Source organism: Anolis sagrei, chromosome 4, assembly GCF_037176765.1.
Source record: "Anolis sagrei isolate rAnoSag1 chromosome 4, rAnoSag1.mat, whole genome shotgun sequence".
Lineage (NCBI taxonomy): Eukaryota > Metazoa > Chordata > Lepidosauria > Squamata > Dactyloidae > Anolis > Anolis sagrei.
The window spans coordinates 57,995,761-58,016,390 of NC_090024.1; the positions used below are offsets into that span (position 1 = coordinate 57,995,761).

Sequence of the window (20,630 nt, forward strand, 5' to 3'; positions counted from 1 at the left end):
TTGAATGAATGGAGAAATATATTTGGGTGTCATCAGCATACTGATAACATTCAATTCCATGCCTACGGATGATCTCTCCTAGCGGCTTAAAGAGCATTGGGGATAGAATGGTACCTTGTGGGACACTACATAGCAGCTCCTTTTTTGAGGAGCAGCTATCCTCAAGTGCCACCACCTGGAACCTGCGACTGGAGGTGCGACTGGAACTACTACAACACAGTGCCTCTGATTCCCAGCCCTTCCAAGCATTCTAGAAGGATACCATGGTCGATAGTATCAAAAGCCACTGAGAGGTCTAGAAGCACCATCAAGGACACACTCCCCTTGTTGGTGTTGAGATGGAGATCATCCACTAAGGTGACCATAGCCGTCTCAACTCTGCATCCTGCTCCGAAACCAGTTTAAAATGGGTCAAACAAATGTGGGTCACCCAAGACTACCTGAAGTTAGAAGGCAACTGCCTTCTCAATCACTGTGCCCAAAAAAGAGAGGTTAGACACTGCTCTTTAATTAATAATGTCCAGGGAATCCAGGGAGGACTTCTACAGCAATGGATTAACTGCTGCTTTTTTTTAAACAAGATGAAAAATTCCCCTCCCTGAGAGATACATTAATAATTTGATGTATTAGAGATCAAACTGCATCTCCTTCCTGGACATCAACAGTGCTCACCAATTGAAATTGATCCATTGTAATCCCACTCACAGAGTTGCTGGACACCTTGTTGCTGGACACTGCTCCAATAACAGCATCTAAGTTGGCTCTTATGTGAGAGATTTGCTACTAAAGGTTCTAGCAATGGGTTCAGAGGGGAGGGCACCTTAGTTAAGCCTCTCACCATTTTGAACACCTCAGCTGAATGAGAATCTGCAAATGCAATGTGTGCAGAGAAGAAAGCTTTCTTCACTGCATGTACTGCCACCTTATAGAAGTGAAGGTGCCCTCTATAACCATGTTTTGATACTTAAAGGTCAACTTTTCTGCCATCTGCACTCTAGTCATCGTTCTTCCCATTTCAACAACAATGTAGACTCAGGACCATGGCTTCCTTTATTGAGTTTATCCATTTGTAATGTGGTTTTCCACCTGTCATATTGCCTCCTACCTTAGTAAGCACTATTGTATTTTCTATTGAGTTGTGTTTCCTCATGATACAATACAAAGTATAATACTATCCATTTAGGAATCTTGGCATCTAGGGAAACCTGAGGCCCATTTATTTATTCCTGTAGCAGTATCATGTATCTCTATAACACTTTTCCAGCAACACATTTTGCTAGGAAAGTGTTATTGACTTTATTATTAGATTATAAAGTATTGACTTTATCATTAGATTATAAAGTATATATTTTTAAGTTGAAGATCTTTTCTGGTTTCTTCATAGCTGCCTTCCCAAGTTTTCTGAGTTTTCTTCTGAATATATTTATTTTATCATATGCAATAAAATCAGCATTTTGACACATTTAAGAAATGGCAACCAACAGAGCCCACCACATGATGCAAGCAAACAGTAGGTTCCAGGTATTTCACCATTTCTAAAGTGTGATTTTTCCCCTACGTTTCCTAAGTTGGTTGGTAATTGACTTATTTTTCAAATTCCCATGCAGAGACATATAAAAATGCCTCATTTACCATGCAATGGGAATTCCCCCATGCCCACTTGTAAACATAGTGATGACATCATCATGGAGGGAGGAGCTGAGATGGGCAGTACTTTTTGGGACCGAGAAGGAAGGTATGGTAATTTATATCTCTTTTAAAATTTAAAATAATTAGTCTTACCTTTTGTATTGAAAGATATCTCTACTTATAAAGAGAAATTGTAATAGCCAAATAAAACAGGGAAAGAGACAGTGGGAGGAGAAATATGTCACCCATGTGATGAGAAGGTAAATGGATAATTAGACAAGAAAATGGAAATAGGGAAACCATGTGATGGGGGTAGGAAAATCATCAATTTAATTTCAAAACAGGGCTTTGTGAAGCTTAAGGGAAAAACAATGACCCTAAATGCTTTACTTATCCCATGGGATGAAGTCATAGGACTAGATACATATAACTGTACACTTTACTATCAAGTTGTGCTCGCTCCCTTCTCATATCATTTTCATTCAACGTATTTGTGCTCCACATGACTTACAAAAATAATGGCAGAGGTTTGATGTCAAGGAATATAGATACAGAAATTGCAAAACAAAACTACAGTGCAACCTCAAGCTAAGAGCTGTCAATCAGCCTGGGTTTTGCTTTGACATAAGAACAGCATTTTGAGTTAAGAGCTAGTGCCAGAGGCAGCACTAATGCAAGAGTGCAGGGCTTTAGTGTTTCAAAGGAGCAACCTCCATCCCTTGTGCCTCCCTGCCTCATGCCTTCATGCTTTGTGCTCTCGTCCACTTTGGGAGATTCCTGTCTGCTTTGCTCTTCTCTGCTTTGAGTTAGTTGATTTTGTGTGGTTTTTATTCCTGGTATGTTTGGCTTTATGAAAAGAGAGAGGGAGAGAGAGGGAAGTTGGAATGAGTACAGTATGAAGAAAATAATGCTTCTGCCTCTTCGCTTTGTGCTTCTTTGCAACAGTTTTGTGCTTCTACCATTTTAAAGTTGAGCTTTCTTTTTAATTGTTTCATTGTTTATCTATAAAGTACATTTTTATTTTAAAACATGAAACAAAAAATGGAGGGGGTTGGGGGGGGGCTGTAACGGATTAGTAGCATTTCAATGAGAAATTCACTTTGAGATATGAGCATTTTGAGTGAAGAGCTCAGTCATGGAATGAATTAAACTCTTAAATCAAAGTATCACTGCATAAAAATGAGCAATGTAATCTCACAAATCTCTACCTGCTTAAAACCCCCTTTCCAGATATCACAAGCATTAGCTAAATAGAACTCTGCATGTTTCCTGAGTAGCTAATGATAATATTTAGCATTTTTATAGCTCCATGTCAAACTTTGTGAGTGCTTTAATTTACTGAATCTGAGCTGTTACACAGTTTAGATCTACAGTGATTAAACAAATTTGTCAAGACTGTAGATCTGAGTTATTTAGGTTCACTCATCTTGAGAAAAGTTAGTCAATCCATGTTTAATGAGCAATTTTTTTCCAACATGCTAATTACAATTTACAAACACTTCGGAATAATGTTTCAGTCTGCTGCTCACCCTTAACAATTTAATGTTTATTTTTTGTAGGTTTTAAATGACAATTTGTACTATTTTTAGTCCTGTGAGATACTTTAGAGTCTCGCTGAAGAGAAAAAAAATAATGGAAAATTATAAATATTGGGCTTTTAGTACTTTGTTGCACAAGCAACTAACTATTCCATGGATGTTGCATGATCACAAACAGGGCCACATACTACCACGAGCAAACTTATTATTTGCAGAATTGTGCCACTTTGCCAAATAATATGGAGGAACCTATATATTCTTTTGCTAAAGTCTGTTATAAGTAGTTAGTTATTCAAAAAGACTCAATCCAGTGGAAAAAGCTGCTTTTTTTTTTGTACTATAGTGCCTAGCATCCTCAGCCAGTGGCCATACGAACTGAAAGATTCAGAGAATTATAACATAAAGAAATCTTCCAGAGCTCTGGAAAAAATATGGCTATGCCAACTTGGAGGGGTAATTCTGAGATGAGAAACAGCCAGAGGGGAAAAGGTTAAGCAGACGCTGTCTATCAGTTCTCCACTCACGACTGCATCAGCCTAAGGCTGTTTTTGGATTTCAAAAGAAGTAGAGGGGGAAATACAGCTTCAGTGTAAAAGGATCATTTAGAAAGCATGGTGACCTAAGTTAGATACAAGAATAAACTTTTTCAAGGCTGCTCTCCTGTGTACTCCTTCTATGGAATAAGTCTCATTGATCTCAATGGGAATGACATCTGAGCAGAAATGCATAGAATTGCCTGATTTATTAATTTTTCCATGGAGTTCACGGTAAGGGAGTTCTATACCCTTAAAGATCAAGCTGTAGGAAGAAGCAAATTAGTTAGCAATCTCAAGGGCAAAGTTTAAAAAAGAGAAAGAGGGAGAGGGAGAGAGTTAAATCCACGCATTCTGCCTCTAGCTATTTAAGAGCACCATATTAAAGGAGCAGATGGTGGCTATACCACTGCACAAAATAAAATATAACTAAAGAATAAATCCCAAACTGTTAAGAAAGAAAAAGATGTAGGCTTATTAGAGAATAAGGAAAACATGCTTTTAAAAATGGAATAATAGTTTTCAGTAAGAGAAAGATATATCAAGAAAAATAGTATTGCTCAGTGTTTGATATGTAAAGCTTTCATTGTTTAATATCCACAGGTTGAAGAGACTTGTTAGGGAGTAAGACTAAGAAAGGGCAGAGTGAGCTCTACAAAGATCAAGCTGAACTGTTCAGACTACTGGCCAAACATCAAATAAACAGCTCCTGATACCTAAACTGAAACTGCTTTGATCCCCCAGAGAAAGGAATCTTCCTAGGCCAACAATCTCACCCGGAAATTTTTTGGGCCACACATTTTCATAGAAAAATAGAATTGGAAGAGACAAAAAGGCCTATCCAGTCCAACCCAATGCTGCCATGTGGGAATACACAATCTATGCTGTCCTAATGGCCATCCAGCCTCTGTTTAAAAACCTCCAGAGAAGGAGACTCCACACTCGGAGGTAGCATATTCCACTGTCAAACAGCTCTTGCCATTGGGAAGTTCTTATTAATGTTTAGGTGAATCTGAAACATTCCCCTAGTCCCTTCTCTCCAAAATGAGAGATGTTGTAAACAACAACTTTATTCTTATATCCCGCCACCATCTCCCTGAAGGGACTCGAGGTGGCTTATACAAAGCACAAGGTGCCTAAAAGTCAGAACATAAAATAAACACAATATAAAATACAATTGAATAAAACATATAAGCATGTAAACAACTTGAAAATTCAGATTAAAACAGGACTCATCCATCCATGGTGGTTAATATAAACATGGCCAGGCTGTAAACTATAGGACAAGGGAATGGGAATAGATGTATGCAGCTTTTAGTGGGACAAGGACTGGGACAGCGACTTGACTGATGAGATTGTTTTATGGTTTTAATAACTGTTTTGATATTTGATGATGTACTGTTTTTAATATGATTTATGTTTAAAGTATGGTTTTAATATTGTAGTTGTAAGGCATTGAATTTTTGCCATTATCTATGTGTAAACCACTTTGAGTCTTCCGAGGGGTGAGAAAAGTTGTATATAAATGCTGTAAATACTAAAATAATAATAATAAGTGCAAAACCTTGAGCCACAAGGAGAGGTGGGTAAGAAATAAAATTATTATTATTATTATTATTATTATTATTAAAGAGCATTAAATTAAATAAGGAAAAATTAATCTAGAATATAAATTCCTAATAACACTTTATCATGTCTCCAAAGATACACTCTTTTGGATCCGCAGCTTTACACATAACTCTGTACAAGCTTTGAAATTAAGTATTCAATTCAGCAATATAATGTGTACTAGTCAGGTTTTTATTTTAAATGACAAAGTAGCAATTTGGAGATGTGTCTTCAAAGCAGCTTCCCTTTCCCCCTAGCAATCTTGACTAATTTTGGAAGCACAGGAGCAAAGTTAAAGCCTTTAACATATATACCCCTCCAGTATCCACAGCCTTCCACCCTACTGAGGCATGTATATAAGCATGCTAATGTAGTCCACAGTCCCCAAACACCACTGAACGCATCTCTCAGGAACAAAACATGTTTGCGCACCTATTTTAGCACCGGGATTGTGGCACAGCTGGCTGAGTGTCAGCTGCATTAAGATCACTCTGACCAAAAGGTCATGAGTTCGAAGCCAGCCCGGGCTGGAGTGGGTGTCCAGCCATTGTGTAGCCCATTGTCGACCTTTGCAACCCGAAAGACAGTTGCATCTGTCAAGTAGGAAAATAAGGGACCACCTTGTGTGGGAGGCTAAATTTAACTAATTTATGAGGCCATAAAGAAAGAAGACTCCGGGGAATGTGGAATGCGGAAGAACTTCATCGGTGTCGTTGATGGACGATGAAAAGCAGCAGCTCCCCTGGCGGCCAGAAAAAAGTTAAATAGCCTTGGTGTATTTGTGTGTTAAATGTTGTTTGTCAAACTGGCATTGAATGTTTGCCATATATGTGTTGACTGTAATCCGCCCTGAGTCCCCTGCGGGGTGAGAAGGGCGGAATATAAGAACTGTAAATAAATAAATAAATAAATATTTTAGACCTCATCAGATGGGAGTAAAATCAGTGACATGCTCTTCACTTTCCCTTTAAGCATGGAGCACGTTAGCCCCCATTACACAACACACAGGTACTTCCATGCTTAAAGGGAAGGCAAAGTGCAGCATGCCACCACTGCGGCAACACAGGAGGCCTCCAGGAATAACACAGAGAAGCCGAGTGGTCGACTTGGATAAGCTGGGTTATGCGAGGAGAGAGGCAATAGGTTCCCATGTCTTCTGACGTGCACAGCTGAAATTGGTAGCATTTGGGATGAGGTCATTTGTTATCATTCTGAGTCAACAATGTCTTTCTTTTTCCATACCAAAGACATTCTCTATTATCATATTTTTCATACTTGTTTTTATCTTGATTCAGTATCAAGTCTATCTCTCTTGCTTTGTTCACAAAAAGACCAGTCAGATTCACATAATCTTGCATTTCGCATAGTTCAAAAGCCAAGCTTTTTTCTGTATATGTTGAACTTGAGCTGCCTGGCTCTATTTATTTGTTTTTCTTTCCTTTATTCTGCTGAACCGCTGCCTCGGTTGCAACAGAATGTTCTTTATTGAGATTCATATGCCTGATTGGTGCATTTGCCGTTAATTGTTCTGAAGCCTTATGTTGTCTGAAAAATACAATCTAAACCTTCCGTCCTTTTTACTGCTGTGTTTAAAAAGATTGACAGTAATATTCCTATATAGATACAGATATATAATTAAGATAATGCTTTTTTGAGGTAGGGTTTTAAAAAAAGAGGGAGAAAATCTTTATTATTATTATTATTCTGCACCTATGTCAGTATTATATGGCAGTCGTTTTTATGGTTAGCTAAGCTGAGAGATTCTAACACCCAAAGGATGTACAAAGAGATACACTTACATAAATTTATATTGTGCCCTGAAGGGATCTCTGTTGCATTATTGGGTATCTCATGAACAGTTCTGGTTCAGGCAATAGGACAGCACAGCAAAGCTAAGTGGTTCTATACCAGATGAACTGCAAACAAGACAGATTGTACTACAAATAGAACTGCCCTCAGATGGAATATAGTTTCTTTTAATGCATGATAATCTGAAATAGGGAGGATCACTAATGAAATATATACTTGATGCACACTCCTTATTAGTTCACAGTAAACAGAACCAAGCAATGGAAAGGGGCAGTTACCAAGAGCCTGGAAAAGTTATGTTTTTATTCTTTAGCTCCCAGAACACCTCAATCAGAATGGTTGCTGACTCTAGGAGCTGTTGTGCTGAAACCTTACTTATCCACATTCTTCAATTATTTCACACTGTGAATCTTCAAGGTCTCATAATTTCTTGACCAACCCCATCACATCCACCATCTCTGGAGCCAGATTTGGAGCTTGGAATATGCTATAGAAGATCCCAGCAATTAGGCCCCCTCCTAGGACTCTTCTCTTCATTAAATATCTCTAAGCTTCACACCAGAGCTTCCTTTTATCTCTATTTTATTTACCCTTGCTGTTTAAAACAAGAAAAAAATTCTTTTAGTGGTTATTTGAGATACGTAATTTGTTAATTGAGGATGCTAAGTGTTTGGGGTTGCCACCAGAAAAAGAAGTCATTGAATCACTGCACTTTTCTGGAAGGGCTAAGCAGCAAAATTTATGTTGTCTGTGGTGCCAACTTAGCAAAGAGACTGACCCTGATTGCATCCTCTAATTAGAACCATCTGTCACATAAATCCAAACTATGTACAAGCCTTTGAACTAAACTTGAGAAACACTAAACTTAAACTTATGTAGAATTGGAAAGTTGGGCTTTCAATAAAGACCAGATTGAAAAAATTGCTGTTTGGCAACATGTCTATATAATTGTACCCCCTAGCCAGATTTTAAGCTGGTCTGGATAAGACTTTTGGGGAGAGGTTCATTGAGACTCATAAGGACAGGAAAGAGAGCCTTCTGACCTGTTGACTTAAACTTACCTCAGATATTTAAAAACTGCATATAAGTTAAATAAAAGGAACATTGAAAGACGGAGCGAACCTATAGAAATATTATGATTCTTTATACAATGTCTGCATCCATCTCTCACAGCAGAGATCATCTATAATTGCAAGGAAATATTAGTTCTAACTTGTTAGATTCTGAGAAGATATAAGACTAAGCTTGACCTTAGATGTGAAGTAGAAAGCAATAAACAATACATTCCACCAATTGAATGATCTAGGCCTGAAGGCAAGATAGACTGAATACCCCATTGAAATAAATCGGCCATGTTGGGAGAGGGAGGCAATACAAATTGCATGTGTGTATATAGATCAGGATGGGGTGGGGAGGTAAAATTCATGTACCCACCAAACTAGGATTCAACTGCAGCTGGTTGCCATGACCTATAAGACAGATTCAACTAATACATCAGTCTGGTGCTCCAACAGCTCTGGAGAGTCCCATGCCTTCATAGCCCCTTCCATTGCATTATTTTATGAAGGTTAGAAAACATCCAGCTGTTCAGATATTTTCTTCACTTTTTACTCGGACCTCTATTTTTCCTATGACACTAGCAAATTATTTCACCCTGAAAATTGTGATTGTTGGTCATAGTTCACATTGATATTGTGACCAGGAAGCCACCCCCCCCCCCCACCACCACCACCACCCTCAATCACTGAAATCTTAAATTAGTAGTTTTGAGAGGACCTCCCCTGCTCTGGACTTGAAAGTGAGCTTGTTCAATTGTGGAAAATGTCTCTCGGAGGCCCTGCCACTGTGGTGGTGAATCTACTCTGGATTTTAGACAAAACTTTAATGGATCTGTCCAAGGTGCTGAACCTATTTTGCAGAAACAAACTGTTTAGATATAACCCAGGCATGGGCAAACTTCGGCCCTCCGGGTGTAGAAATCGTGGTAGTTGAGGTCCAAAACACCTGGAGGGTCGAAGTTTGCCCATGTCTGATATAGTCCTTTTAAAGTATGTGCCAAGATCTGCAGAAATTGATTCACTGTCTTATGGCTATGGAAATCACCAGTCACCATACTTCAGATGAATGGAAGAAAACAGAGTGTCCTCATTGCAGTGGATCAAGGTCAGTCAGCTAAAGTAGTTTATCCATTGGTTCTTAGTAAAAATGCCCAAGAAAAGTTTTATTATCTTGAAAAGCTACATCCAAATATCATCTTCTAAAAGAGCAGCATGTGTGGCTTTGGAGGCTAAGACAAAATTTAGTTCCTCAATGCCAAAGCAACTGCTGGGGAGATTAGCACTGATAGACTTGATCTCCTGTCCTTGTGGAAGGACCACTTGTCTTCAGACCTCCCCACAGTTAAATCAAAATTAATATATTTTAATTAGTGGACTCTTTAGATTAGCGTGCTTTACAAGATCTTCTCTTCTAAAGTTTTTTTTAATAGTTAACATTGAAAATAATATTGAGGAGGGGGTATCTTGATTTTTATAAGATAATTAAAAACAGATGAAGCATGAATCAAAAGTTTGAAATACAAATACCGCACTCTGTTTGAGCTCATTAAAGTAGCTAGTCACTTTCCATCAAATATTGATCATTCAGAAACAAGATCCAGATTTATGTAAAAATTCTGGGCTACCTCTCCCTCTACAGTAATGCAAAATAATACTGAATGGAATGCAGTTTTCCATAATTCACCCCATATGCAAAGTGTCTCTGATTACAACTTTGAAAAGTTAAAAAGTAAAAGCACTGGGGTATGAAGTTACCATTTGGAAACAAAATTAATTCTGCAACAATTGGAATAGCATTTGCAAAAAAAGCTGGTCTTAAATATTCATCTTCATTGGCATCAGTAACCATTTTTCCCTACTCAAGTGTTACTGCAGCCATTCTAACTATTTTCAGAAGAGTAAATACACAGAAAACTAAGGCATATCCCTAGCCAGTGGTCATGCTGGCTGAAGGATTCTAGTTCAAAAAAATAAAGTTTCTTAACTCTGAGCCTAGAAAGAGAAAAGTTATCCCCATGGTAAAGCTGCTGCCATAGATCACTAGACAGAAGTCACATGCTGGACCTCTTTACCCACCTGCCACCTTGCATCTGAGTAATTCCCAGGGTAGCAGGTTATGGTAGTTAACATTGTAAGATGTCACTTCCAACTCACATGCTACAAGTCTCTGTATCTCAGCAGAATTCAACCTTCTCAAACTGCTGCCTTCTGGAAAAGAATGACCATGCCCAACATCTGATAGCCAGTTATGGGAACTGTAATCCATTCTAGAGGTTACCCAACTGGAGATGGCTGGACAAGCGGGCCTCACATGCAGGTTAATAGTGTTATACATATATAAATGTAACAACAAATCAACTGAAAATCTTATGTATGCATGGAAGGAATAGTAAGATTGAGGAACTAAATTTTGACAGAAACATCAGCATTTTTTCTTCAACAAATAGGAAGGCAAGAAGTGTGTCTTTAATATCCAAGCTAGAAATACGAACATTTTCAAAGCTCAGATAATCAAAACAAAGGACAAGAAGGTTCCTCTTACTTCTGCAGGAGTCTACCGTATACCATGTAAGTGTGGACAAGTCTACATAGGGACCACCAAATGCAGCATTGCCCAAACACAAATCAAGGAATATGAAAGGCACTGCAGACTACTTCAACCAGAGAAGTCAGCCATAGCAGAGCACCTGATGAACCAACCTGGACACAGCATATTATTTGAGAACACAGAAATGCTGGAGCACTCTAACAACCACCATGTCAGACTACACAGAGAAACCATTGAAATCCATAAGCATGTGGACAATTTCAACAGAAAGGAGGAAACCATGAAAATGAACAAAATCTGGCTACTGGTATTAAAAAAACTCTAAAATTACAACAGCAAAACAACAGAGAGGAAACAATCAAGGACAGCTAATCACCTCTCAACAAAATATTACCCCAGGGACTAACAAGCCACACCAAAAAGCTGCCAGGCTGTCAAATGCTAATCAAGGTGGTCAGTTGAAACATTCACACCTAGATCCAGCGGACAAGGGTTCTTTGTCCCACCCTGGTCATTCCACAGATATATAAACCCATTTTCCTAGTTCCAACAGACCTCACTACCTCTGAGCATGCTTGCCATAGATGCAGGTGAAACATCAGGAGAGAATGCCTCTAGAACATGGCCATATAACCTGAAAAAACCTACAACAACCCAATCAAAACCTTTGTCAGCACAGCGGGAAACCTTTCAAAGTGTTTCACAGCAATGCACACTGAGTACTAGGCAGTATGAGAACTTGCAAAATCACTGGTGCAAATTTGGTGAAAAGGATACAGAAATGAAGATAGCATCAAATAACAGATTACCAGTGTTGACCGTTGTTAAGAACTATGGGCAACTTCCCCTTCCACTCACACATACTAGTCTGATAAAATACTGCAATAATCATGCTGGGATTGTGACAGCGAGCATGTTAGGTGGCATGACGTTGCCCTCCAACACACTTTCCCTTGATAAGACTTTGACTAAAGAGTTTTGTTGACATTTCTTTTGAATCCCTCATTCAAGATCAGGAAGACATTTGTCATCAACTCTAAGGGGGAGAGCACCTTTATTTGTTTTCTTTTATATCCTGTCTTCTTTTTTAACAGGGAAACAATAGCTTGGTCTGCTTTCTTCGTTCGTCTGGAATTATTTGCTCTGCAACAACCTCCCATTGCCTCTTTGCTTTGCTTGTTGCCCATTATGACTCTTACTTGCTGTTGAAATCACACAATAACAACAGAAATTTGGAAACATTTGTGGACTCAGAAGGAAATACATATTGGAGATATTTTAGCTATTGTGGATAGAAGGCTGCTGTACTAGATAAACCAGAAGTGTGCAAACTTCTAGTTGAACTGCAACTCCAACCAGTTATATGTGGCCTATCCAGTGGTGAGGCAAGGTGAAAGCTATAGTCCAAGAACATACCATGGGATACATGTTGCTTGTTGCCCATTATGACTCTTACTTGCTGTAGAAAAGGCACACAATGACTTGAAATCACACAATAACAACAGAAATTTGGAAACATTTGGGGACTCAGAAGGAAATACATACTGGAGATATTTTAGCTATTGTGGATAGAAGGCTGCTGTACTAGATAAACCAGAAGTATGCAAACTTCTAGTTGAACTGCAACTCCAACCAGTTATATGTGGCCTATCCAGTGGTGAGGCAAGGTGAAAGCTATAGTCCAAGAACATACCATGGGATACATGTTGCTCATTCGGAAAATCTTTTCATGGCCTTTCTGTTCCTTCCAGCAGTCTATTTATTTGGACACTGACTTAGGTTATTTCATTCCTCTGAGAACAAAGATAGTATTTTTGGCACCTTTACCAAATGTCTCTTTTGGTGCAATATATTTAAGCAAACAATTTTGAATACATTTTCCACTGTAAATGCATATGTTCAAATATGCAATGAATGACATATAAGGGGGGAAAGTCTGATTCTTTTTGTTAGATTTTTCCTTATGAAAAATTCACTAACTTAGTGAATTGTACCTTGAAGACATCGCATTAGTCATTTTTTATTTGCTTATATATTTTTGATACAGGAACTGTCAAGATTCCTCCTACTTCCCTTCACTTGTTTTTCACTTTTGGGAAAGCACTCTGAGGCACCTTCTTTCAATCCAGCCTAAAATGTATGTTCTTGTGTTTTAAAGCTTCCAGGTACATTTGATTACAACTGAACTCCCTCAAATTTCAATGATACTTCAGGATGGGATTAGATTCCCTCTATGCTGCTATTGGGACTCTTTAGTGATCATGTATGGCTTTGAAATCTAATTGTTTACAAGAAAGAGAGCTTTGTGCAAAAAGTTTATTTTTATTAGAATTTTATTAATTTTTATATAGATTACAATGAAAGAGTGAGAACAATAAAGTATAGGAAAGTGAGGAAATAAAGGGAAAAAAGGAGAAAAAAGAAGAAACAAAAAAAGTATACTAAAATCCCAAACAACCCCTAAAAAAATAAAAAATAAAAAAGGGAAAAAAATAAAAAAAAATCTACAAAAATACACAAAAACACACACAAAAAAAGAAAAAAAACTGACTTCCATTCCATCTTCTTGGATCATATCTTATTATTCAAAAATATAAAATAAGTTCAAAAAGAGATTGTCTCTCTTGTTTCTTATTTTCCCAAATTGTCCAGATATTCATGGAGATTATCCCAATTCGTTCTTCTTAGTATCATACCTGTATTTTTCTTCAACAAAAAAGTCAATTCATCCATGTCCTTTATTTCTCTGATTTTTTCCACCCATTCCTGTATGGGTGGTACTGAGTCTTTCTTCCTTTCTCTAGCAAAAACAATTCTAGCGGCAGTCGTAATATATGTAAAAAGTTTATCCTCTTGTTCCGTCAGTTGTAGATCTAAATCTGTAAAACCTAACAAATAATACTCCGGTTTTCTTATAAATGTTCTTTTTAAAATCTTTTGTGTCTCTTCATGAATTACCCTCCAAAACTTTACTGCTTCTTTGCAAGTCCACCACATATGGTAGAAGGAGCCAACCTGTTCCAGGCATTTCCAACACTTATCAGAAACTGTTTTATACATTTTAGCCAATTGTTTCGGTGTGATGTACCATCTGTGGAACATTTTTATCCAATTTTCTTTTAAATCCATTGCGTATGTATATTTTAATTTTTTGTTCCACATCTGTTCCCACTCCCTCATTTGAATTGGTCTTCTTAAATTTTGAGCCCACTTTATCATACAGTTTTTAACCTGTTCTTTTTCAGTCAGCCAGGTAAGTAATATGTTATAAATATTCGATATCACTTTCTTTTCTAATTTTAAAATTTTATCCCATGCTGTTTCCTCCCAAGAGAAGCCAATTTTTTATCTTGATTGTAATATTCTTTAATTTGCATATAATGTAACCAAGTAATATTAGAAAATTTTTGTTTTAATTCCTCATAAGTCTTAACATTGTTTGTATCTTTATTTAACAAATCTTTGTAGGTTGGCCATTTTCTCCATCCTAAAAGTATTCGCTGATTTGCCTCCATAGGAGAGACCCATAAAGGTGTTTTAGAATAAAGATGTCTTTTATATTTTTGCCATACTCTTAATAGGGATGCTCTCACAAAGTGGTTACCAAAACTCTTTTCTTTCTTTTCCCTTTCATACCATAAATAAGCATGCCATCCTACTCTTAAGTCATTTCCTTCTATATTTAAGAAGTCTTCTTTGTTCAACAATATCCAATCCTTTATCCATATCAACGCACATGCGTCATGGTATGCTTTAAAATCTGGGAGGCCCAGACCCCCTCTATTCTTCTTATCAATCAAATTATCATACTTTATTCTTGGTCTTGTGCAAAAAGTTTATTGAAGAGATTATTGGGAAGTGATTTATGATTAAGTATCACACCACCAGTGGTAGGTATTCGTTCCCATGTCATCAGTGCAGTTTGGGAAGATAGAGTTCAGCACCTACGAAGTATTGACAAAACCCAAAGTGGATTCAACACTTCACTATTGATGTCAGAGTTGGTGTTGGTACTATCCACTGCACTTTTGGGGGGGGGGGGGAAATGGCAATAACTTAATATCAACGTGTAATACTAACTTCTATCATTTATATAAGGGAAGCTAAACCTGTGAAGCCTTGCCATGACATCACCCTGCCCACATTCCTATGGTGTCACACTCACACTATCCAGTGATTATCTGGAATGTCAACATTGAAAATACTCCGAAGTCATGGCTAAGATAGTGACATCATTGGATTGTTGTGAGCTTTCCAGACTGCATAGCCATGTTCCAGAAGTATTCTCTCCTGACGTTTCATCCACATCTATGGCAGGCATCCCAAGAAGCTGTGAGGTCTGTTTGAAACTAGGCAAGTAAGGTTTATATATCTGTGGGATGTCCAGGATGGGAGAAAGAACTCTTGTCTGTTGGAGGCAATGTGAATGTTGCAATTGGCCTTGATTAGCATTGAATGGCCTTGCAGCTTCAAAGCCTCACTGCTTCTTGCCTGTGGGAATCATTTGTTGGGAGATGTTACCTGGCCCTAATTGTTTCTTGTCTGGAATTCCTCTATTTTTGAGTGTTGTTCTTTATTTACTGTCCTGATTTTAGACTTTTTTTTAATACTGATAGCCAGATTTTTTTCTTCATTTTCATGGTTTCCTCCTTTCTGTTGAAATTGTCCACATGCTTGTCAATTTCAATGGCTTCTTTGTGTAGTCTGACATGGTGGTTGTTGCAGTGGTCCAGCTTTTTTGTGTTCTCAGATGATATGTTGTGACCACGTTGGTTCATCAGGTGCTCTGCTATACTGACTTCTCTGGCTGAATCAGTCTGCAGTACCTTTCATGTTCCTTGGTTTGTGTTTGGGCGCTATGTAGACTTGTCCACAGCGGCATAGTATATGGTAGACTTCTGCAGAGGTGAGAGGATCCCTCTTGTCCTTTGCTGAACATTGCATTTGTTGGATTTTCTTAGTGGGTCTGTAGATAGTTTGTAGGTTGTGTTTCTTCCAAAGCTTCCCTATGCAGTCAGTGGTTCCCTTCATGTATGGTAAGAACACTTTTTCTCTGGGTGGATCTTTGTCTTTACACATGTGGCTTGTTTTTGGTCTTGCAGCTCTTCTGGTGTCTGTGGTGGAGTATCCATTGGCCTGCAGACCCCAGTTTAGGCAGTTCAGTTCACATATGTAAATGACACCTTCACCATTTGGAGTTATGGAGAAGAAGAACTAAACAAGTTCCTGGATGACCTCAACAGCATCCACCCAAACATCCAATTCACCATGGGAAAAGAAAATGAAGAAAAACTGCCTTTTCTAGATGTCCTAGTCATCCGCAAACCCAATCAACAATTGGGCCACACAGTATACAGAAAACCAGCACACACTGATAGATGCCTACACAAAAACTCCAACCATCACCCATCAGTGTGTGTAGGTTTTCTGTATACTTTGTGGCCCAATTGTTGATTGGGTTTGTGGATTACTAAGACATCTAGACATTGCAGTTTTCCTTCATTTTCTTGGCGGGCAAAATGTCAGGGCACAATGCTTCTGGAACATGTCCATACAGCTCAGAAAACTCACAACAATCCAGTGATTGCAACCATGAGAGCCTTTGACAACACAGTGACATCTTTTCTGATGGTTCAGTGTGCACACACATTGTTTCATGCAGAGAGATTAAAATATTTTTATAAGAATTTACTTCAGGCTATGTGTATAAAGCAGGCATGGTCAAATTCGGTCCTCCAGGTGTTTTGGATTTCAACTCCCACAATTCCTAGCAGCCTTTTCCTTTTCCTCCTCAGCCACTTAAAGGGGGGAAAGGAAGGGGCCTGAGGCTGTTAGGAATTGTGGGAGTTGAAGTCCAAAACACTTGGAGGGCTGAAGTTTGCCCATGCCTAGTATAAAGTATATATAAAACACAAATGAGGTGTGTTTTTAGGCTTGATTCCCATCTCCAAAATAGGCAAATATTTTTTTTAAAAAAAAGGTCAGGAGAGAAACCAAAAACCAAAGCACTTCTGGTTCCAAGCATTTCAGATAAGGGATACCATATGCAGAACCCATCTTCCCTGTAATGTCTAAAGCAGCACAAAAGCTATACTTTCTTCCAGATGTGAATGTTGTTAATGTTGTACAGATTTGAACAAAGCCATCTATTTTTTAAATAAAAAATCAGTTGGACTTTGATGCCATTACATTACTTTCGCCTAGAGAGTGATGTAAGCCTCCCAGGACAAAACATACTCCCAGAGCAGACCTATTGAAATAAATAGAAGTATTTTTGAATTTTGTATGCACTCTTCTTTGGGGACAGAAAAATTCCAAATACTGGGACTTGGTAGATCTGATGCACAGGGAGAAGGTTCCTCTTCCTTTAATTCAGCATTCCTCAACCTGGGGGTCAGGACCCCTGGGAGGTCATGAGGGGTGTCAGACCTCCCAGGGGTCAAAGACCATCAGAAAACACAATATTTTCTGTTGGTCATGGGGGTTCTATGTGAGAAGGTTGACCCAACTTTATTGTTGGTGGGGTTCAAAATGCTCTTTGATTGTAGGTGAACCATACATTTCAGCAACTGCAACTCCAAAATGTCAATGTGTCTTTTTCCCCCCAAACACAGCCAGTGTTCACATTTGGGCATATTAAGTATTCATGCCAAGTTTGATACAGATCCATCATTGTTTGAGTCCACAGTGTTCTCTAGATGTAGGTGAACTACAACTCCAAAACTCAAGTCAATGCCCACCAAACCCTTCCAGTATTTTCTGTTGGTCATGGGAGTTCTGTGTGCCAAATTTGGTTCAATTCCATCATCGGTGGAGTTCAGAATGCCCTTTGATTGTAGGTTAGCTATAAATCCCAGCAACTACAACTCCCAAATGAAAAAATCAGTCCCCTCCCCCAACCCCACCAGTATTCAAATTTGGGCATATTGGGTATTTGTGCCAAATTTGATCCAGTGAATGAAACTACATCCTGCATATCAGATATCTACATGATGATTTGTAACAGTAGCAAAATGACAGTTAAGAAGTAGCAACAAAAATAATTTTATGGTTGGGAGTCACCGCAACATGAGAAACTGTATTTAGAGGTCACGGCATCAGAAAGGTTGAGAATTTCTCTGGAAATCTCTAGGTCTTCCAATATAATGATATGGCTAGACACTGACCACAGAGGTGTGCTGGAAGACATAGAAATTCTCAGAGAGGTGTGCTCTCAGCTAAAAATACAAATTCTTTATTCATACGTTTTTCTTTCAGGTGGGGTCTGTGCCCATAATCCCAGCAAATGTGGAGGTTTGGCTGTTGAATTCTTACCAAAATAAGCAGTAGCAGTAATTAAGCAACAGTCATACAAAATCACCAGGTTTTTTTTTTTTTTGTCTTTTTTCGTCGTGTCAGGAACAAGTGGCTTCTGGTGTTGCCCAGGGGACGCCTGGATGATTTGATGTTTTTATCATCCTTGTGGGAGGCTTCTCTCATGTCCCCACATGAAGAGCTGGAGCTGATAGAGGGAGCTCATCCGCCTCTCCCTGGATTCGAACCTCTGACCTGTCGGTCTTCAGTCCTGCCGGCACAGGAGTTTAACCCACTGCGCCACCGGGGACTCCTAACTCACCAGTAAGGAACAACTACTAGTTCCAAACCTTGTATTTCATGCTTGTCCTTTGTCTTCAGTGTTCTATCATGAGGAACTGTATTAAGGGATCGTGGCATTAGAAGGGTTGAGAAACACTGGCCTAGAAAGTGATGTAAGCCTCCCAGGTCAAAAAATACCTCTAGGGCAGACCTTTGAAAGAAATAGGTCTTTTTGAATTTTGTCTGCACTCTTCAGGGATGGATGCGCCTCCGGTGGCGCAGTGGGTTAAATCCCTGTGCTGGCAGGACTGAAGACCAACATGTTGCAGGTTCGAATCCGGGAGAGCGCTGATGAACTCCCTCTATCAGCTTCAGCTCCTCATGTGGGAACATGAGAAAAGCCTCTCACAAGGATGGTAAAACATCTGGGCATCCCCTGGTTAACGTCCTTGCAGAAAGCCAATTCTCTCATACCACAAGCAACTTGCAGTTTCTCAAGTTGCTCCTGACAGGACAAAAAAAACCTACCCAGGAATTCACCGTGAAGGGTCACATGCCTTGATCCATTTCTCCCAATTATCTAATTAAACTACAGGGAAGAGCCTATAACAGCCTCACTAAACTACAAATCCCAGAATTCTGCAGGAGGCAGAAACCGGATTAAAAGTGGATTCATTCTCTAATGTGATGGAGTAGTAAGTAGATTTGATGCACAGGGAGGAGGTTTCTTTCCCTTTAATTAAATAATTGGGAGAAATGGATCAAGGCACGTGACCCTTCACGGTGAATTCCTGGATAGGTTTGCAAAGGTTTTTAATATATTATTTTTTTTGCTATTTTCAAAGAAAAATGCAGTGGAACTCCTTCAATCTTTCTCTTTTTTTCCCCCTTTCTTTCCCCAATTCTGCATGGTTGAACATTTGAAATGAGTTTGTGCCTCACCCCGAGGCACTGATTCAGGCTTGATTGGGGCAAAGCAGGCTCCATGTGCTTATTTTTATACACGTCACTGGGGAAGTTATATAGCCAAAGGAACCGTGGGCTGGGGGGGGGGGGGGAGTGTGTATGCTCCCTTGCCAAATTATCACGTCTCCTCTCCTCCTCCTGCAACCAGGAGGGCATCCTAATCAACAAGTTGGGCGACCTCATGCACAATGACAGCGTCAGGTCAAGTCGGGGAAAAGCGGGGAGACGGATCTAAATGCCATTTTCCCCTCCCAACATTCAAAAAAAAAAGAGGAAAGGAAACAACCAACAATCCTTATAATTATCATCATCTGCTGCTTTTCCCTCTTCTGGCAAAGAAACACGCCATCCATTTGCAGAAATCGCCTGAGGAAACGTTACATCAAAACTAATCACAACGATTAAAATCAGCTTTTCTGTGCAAGAGGAGACTCCAAAGCAAGTTGGAAGGCTTGGAAGGAGACTGTGTTTTCCACCAAAAAAATATTGGAGAATATAAATATATATTTCTATATATATAGTCTATAAGCAAGATCAATGGTGTGCCCGCCTTGCGATCCGTTAATTTAATTTCACTTTTTTTGATTTGGGAGATGGATTCAGGCGGGAGGGCTGGAGACATGAGCTAATTGTATCCTGATCCTTGCCTTGAGGGGTTTCAAAGCCCCTGGAGCAACTCTTCGCTGTATTTTGTTCTGTCTACCTTCGCCAAGCGATTGCATTTCTCTCTGGTGTAGCGAGGAGAGCAGATCGCTGCTGGGAGAGAAGAAGAGGGGAAAGTGGGGAGGCAAAAAAGGGAGGAAAAGAGAGAGGAAAGGACTTGGAGGAGGAAGAAGGGGGAAAGGGAAAGAGGGAGGGAGAGGGGGGGGAAAAAAGAGGCATAGACCCCCACGCAGAGAGGAACACAGCGAGGGAGACTTTGGCGGCGGCAATGTTTCAGGTAAGATCTGACGGGGGTTTGTTATTCTTTGCCAAGAAGGGGATGGCAAGGCGCTTTCACGCATGTGCCAAGGCAAGGCATGGGGGAGCCGAGCGGAGCGCACTCCTGGCACGGAAGGGAAGGGAAGCAGGCTGGCCTTGGCACATTCAAGGCATCGGGGGCGAGGGGAAGGGCCAAGGAGGGCTGCCTTGGGACCCCAACGCCTTCCTTTCCCTTCCCTTGCCCTCCATTCCAGCCCTTTTCGCCGCCCCTTCGTCAATCCCTCCCCCCCATTGCGCCGCCATGAGCTTCTCCGTTCGCCTTTGGAGGTCTTTCGCCTTTCCTTTTAATGTCGAGTATTGTTTAATAGCGTCTCCCCCCCCATCCCCCCCCCCCCCGATTCTCTCCCTCCAAATGCCCCAGCTGGCGCCATGATGTGGGAGAAAG

The 20,630-nt window shown here is 39.6% G+C and overlaps 1 protein-coding gene across 1 annotated transcript in view; it reads left to right on the forward strand.

Annotated features, from left to right (window-relative positions):
- The first annotated feature begins 20,120 nt into the window (after positions 1-20,120).
- The window catches only part of KCTD1 (potassium channel tetramerization domain containing 1), a 112,136-nt gene continuing 111,626 nt past the window's right edge, over positions 20,121-20,630 (forward strand). Inside the window, exon 1 of the mRNA XM_060775199.2 lies at positions 20,121-20,204. Coding sequence (XP_060631182.1) covers positions 20,196-20,204 — 9 coding nt within the window. The 5' untranslated portion in view covers positions 20,121-20,195. The remainder of the gene's footprint in view (positions 20,205-20,630) is intronic.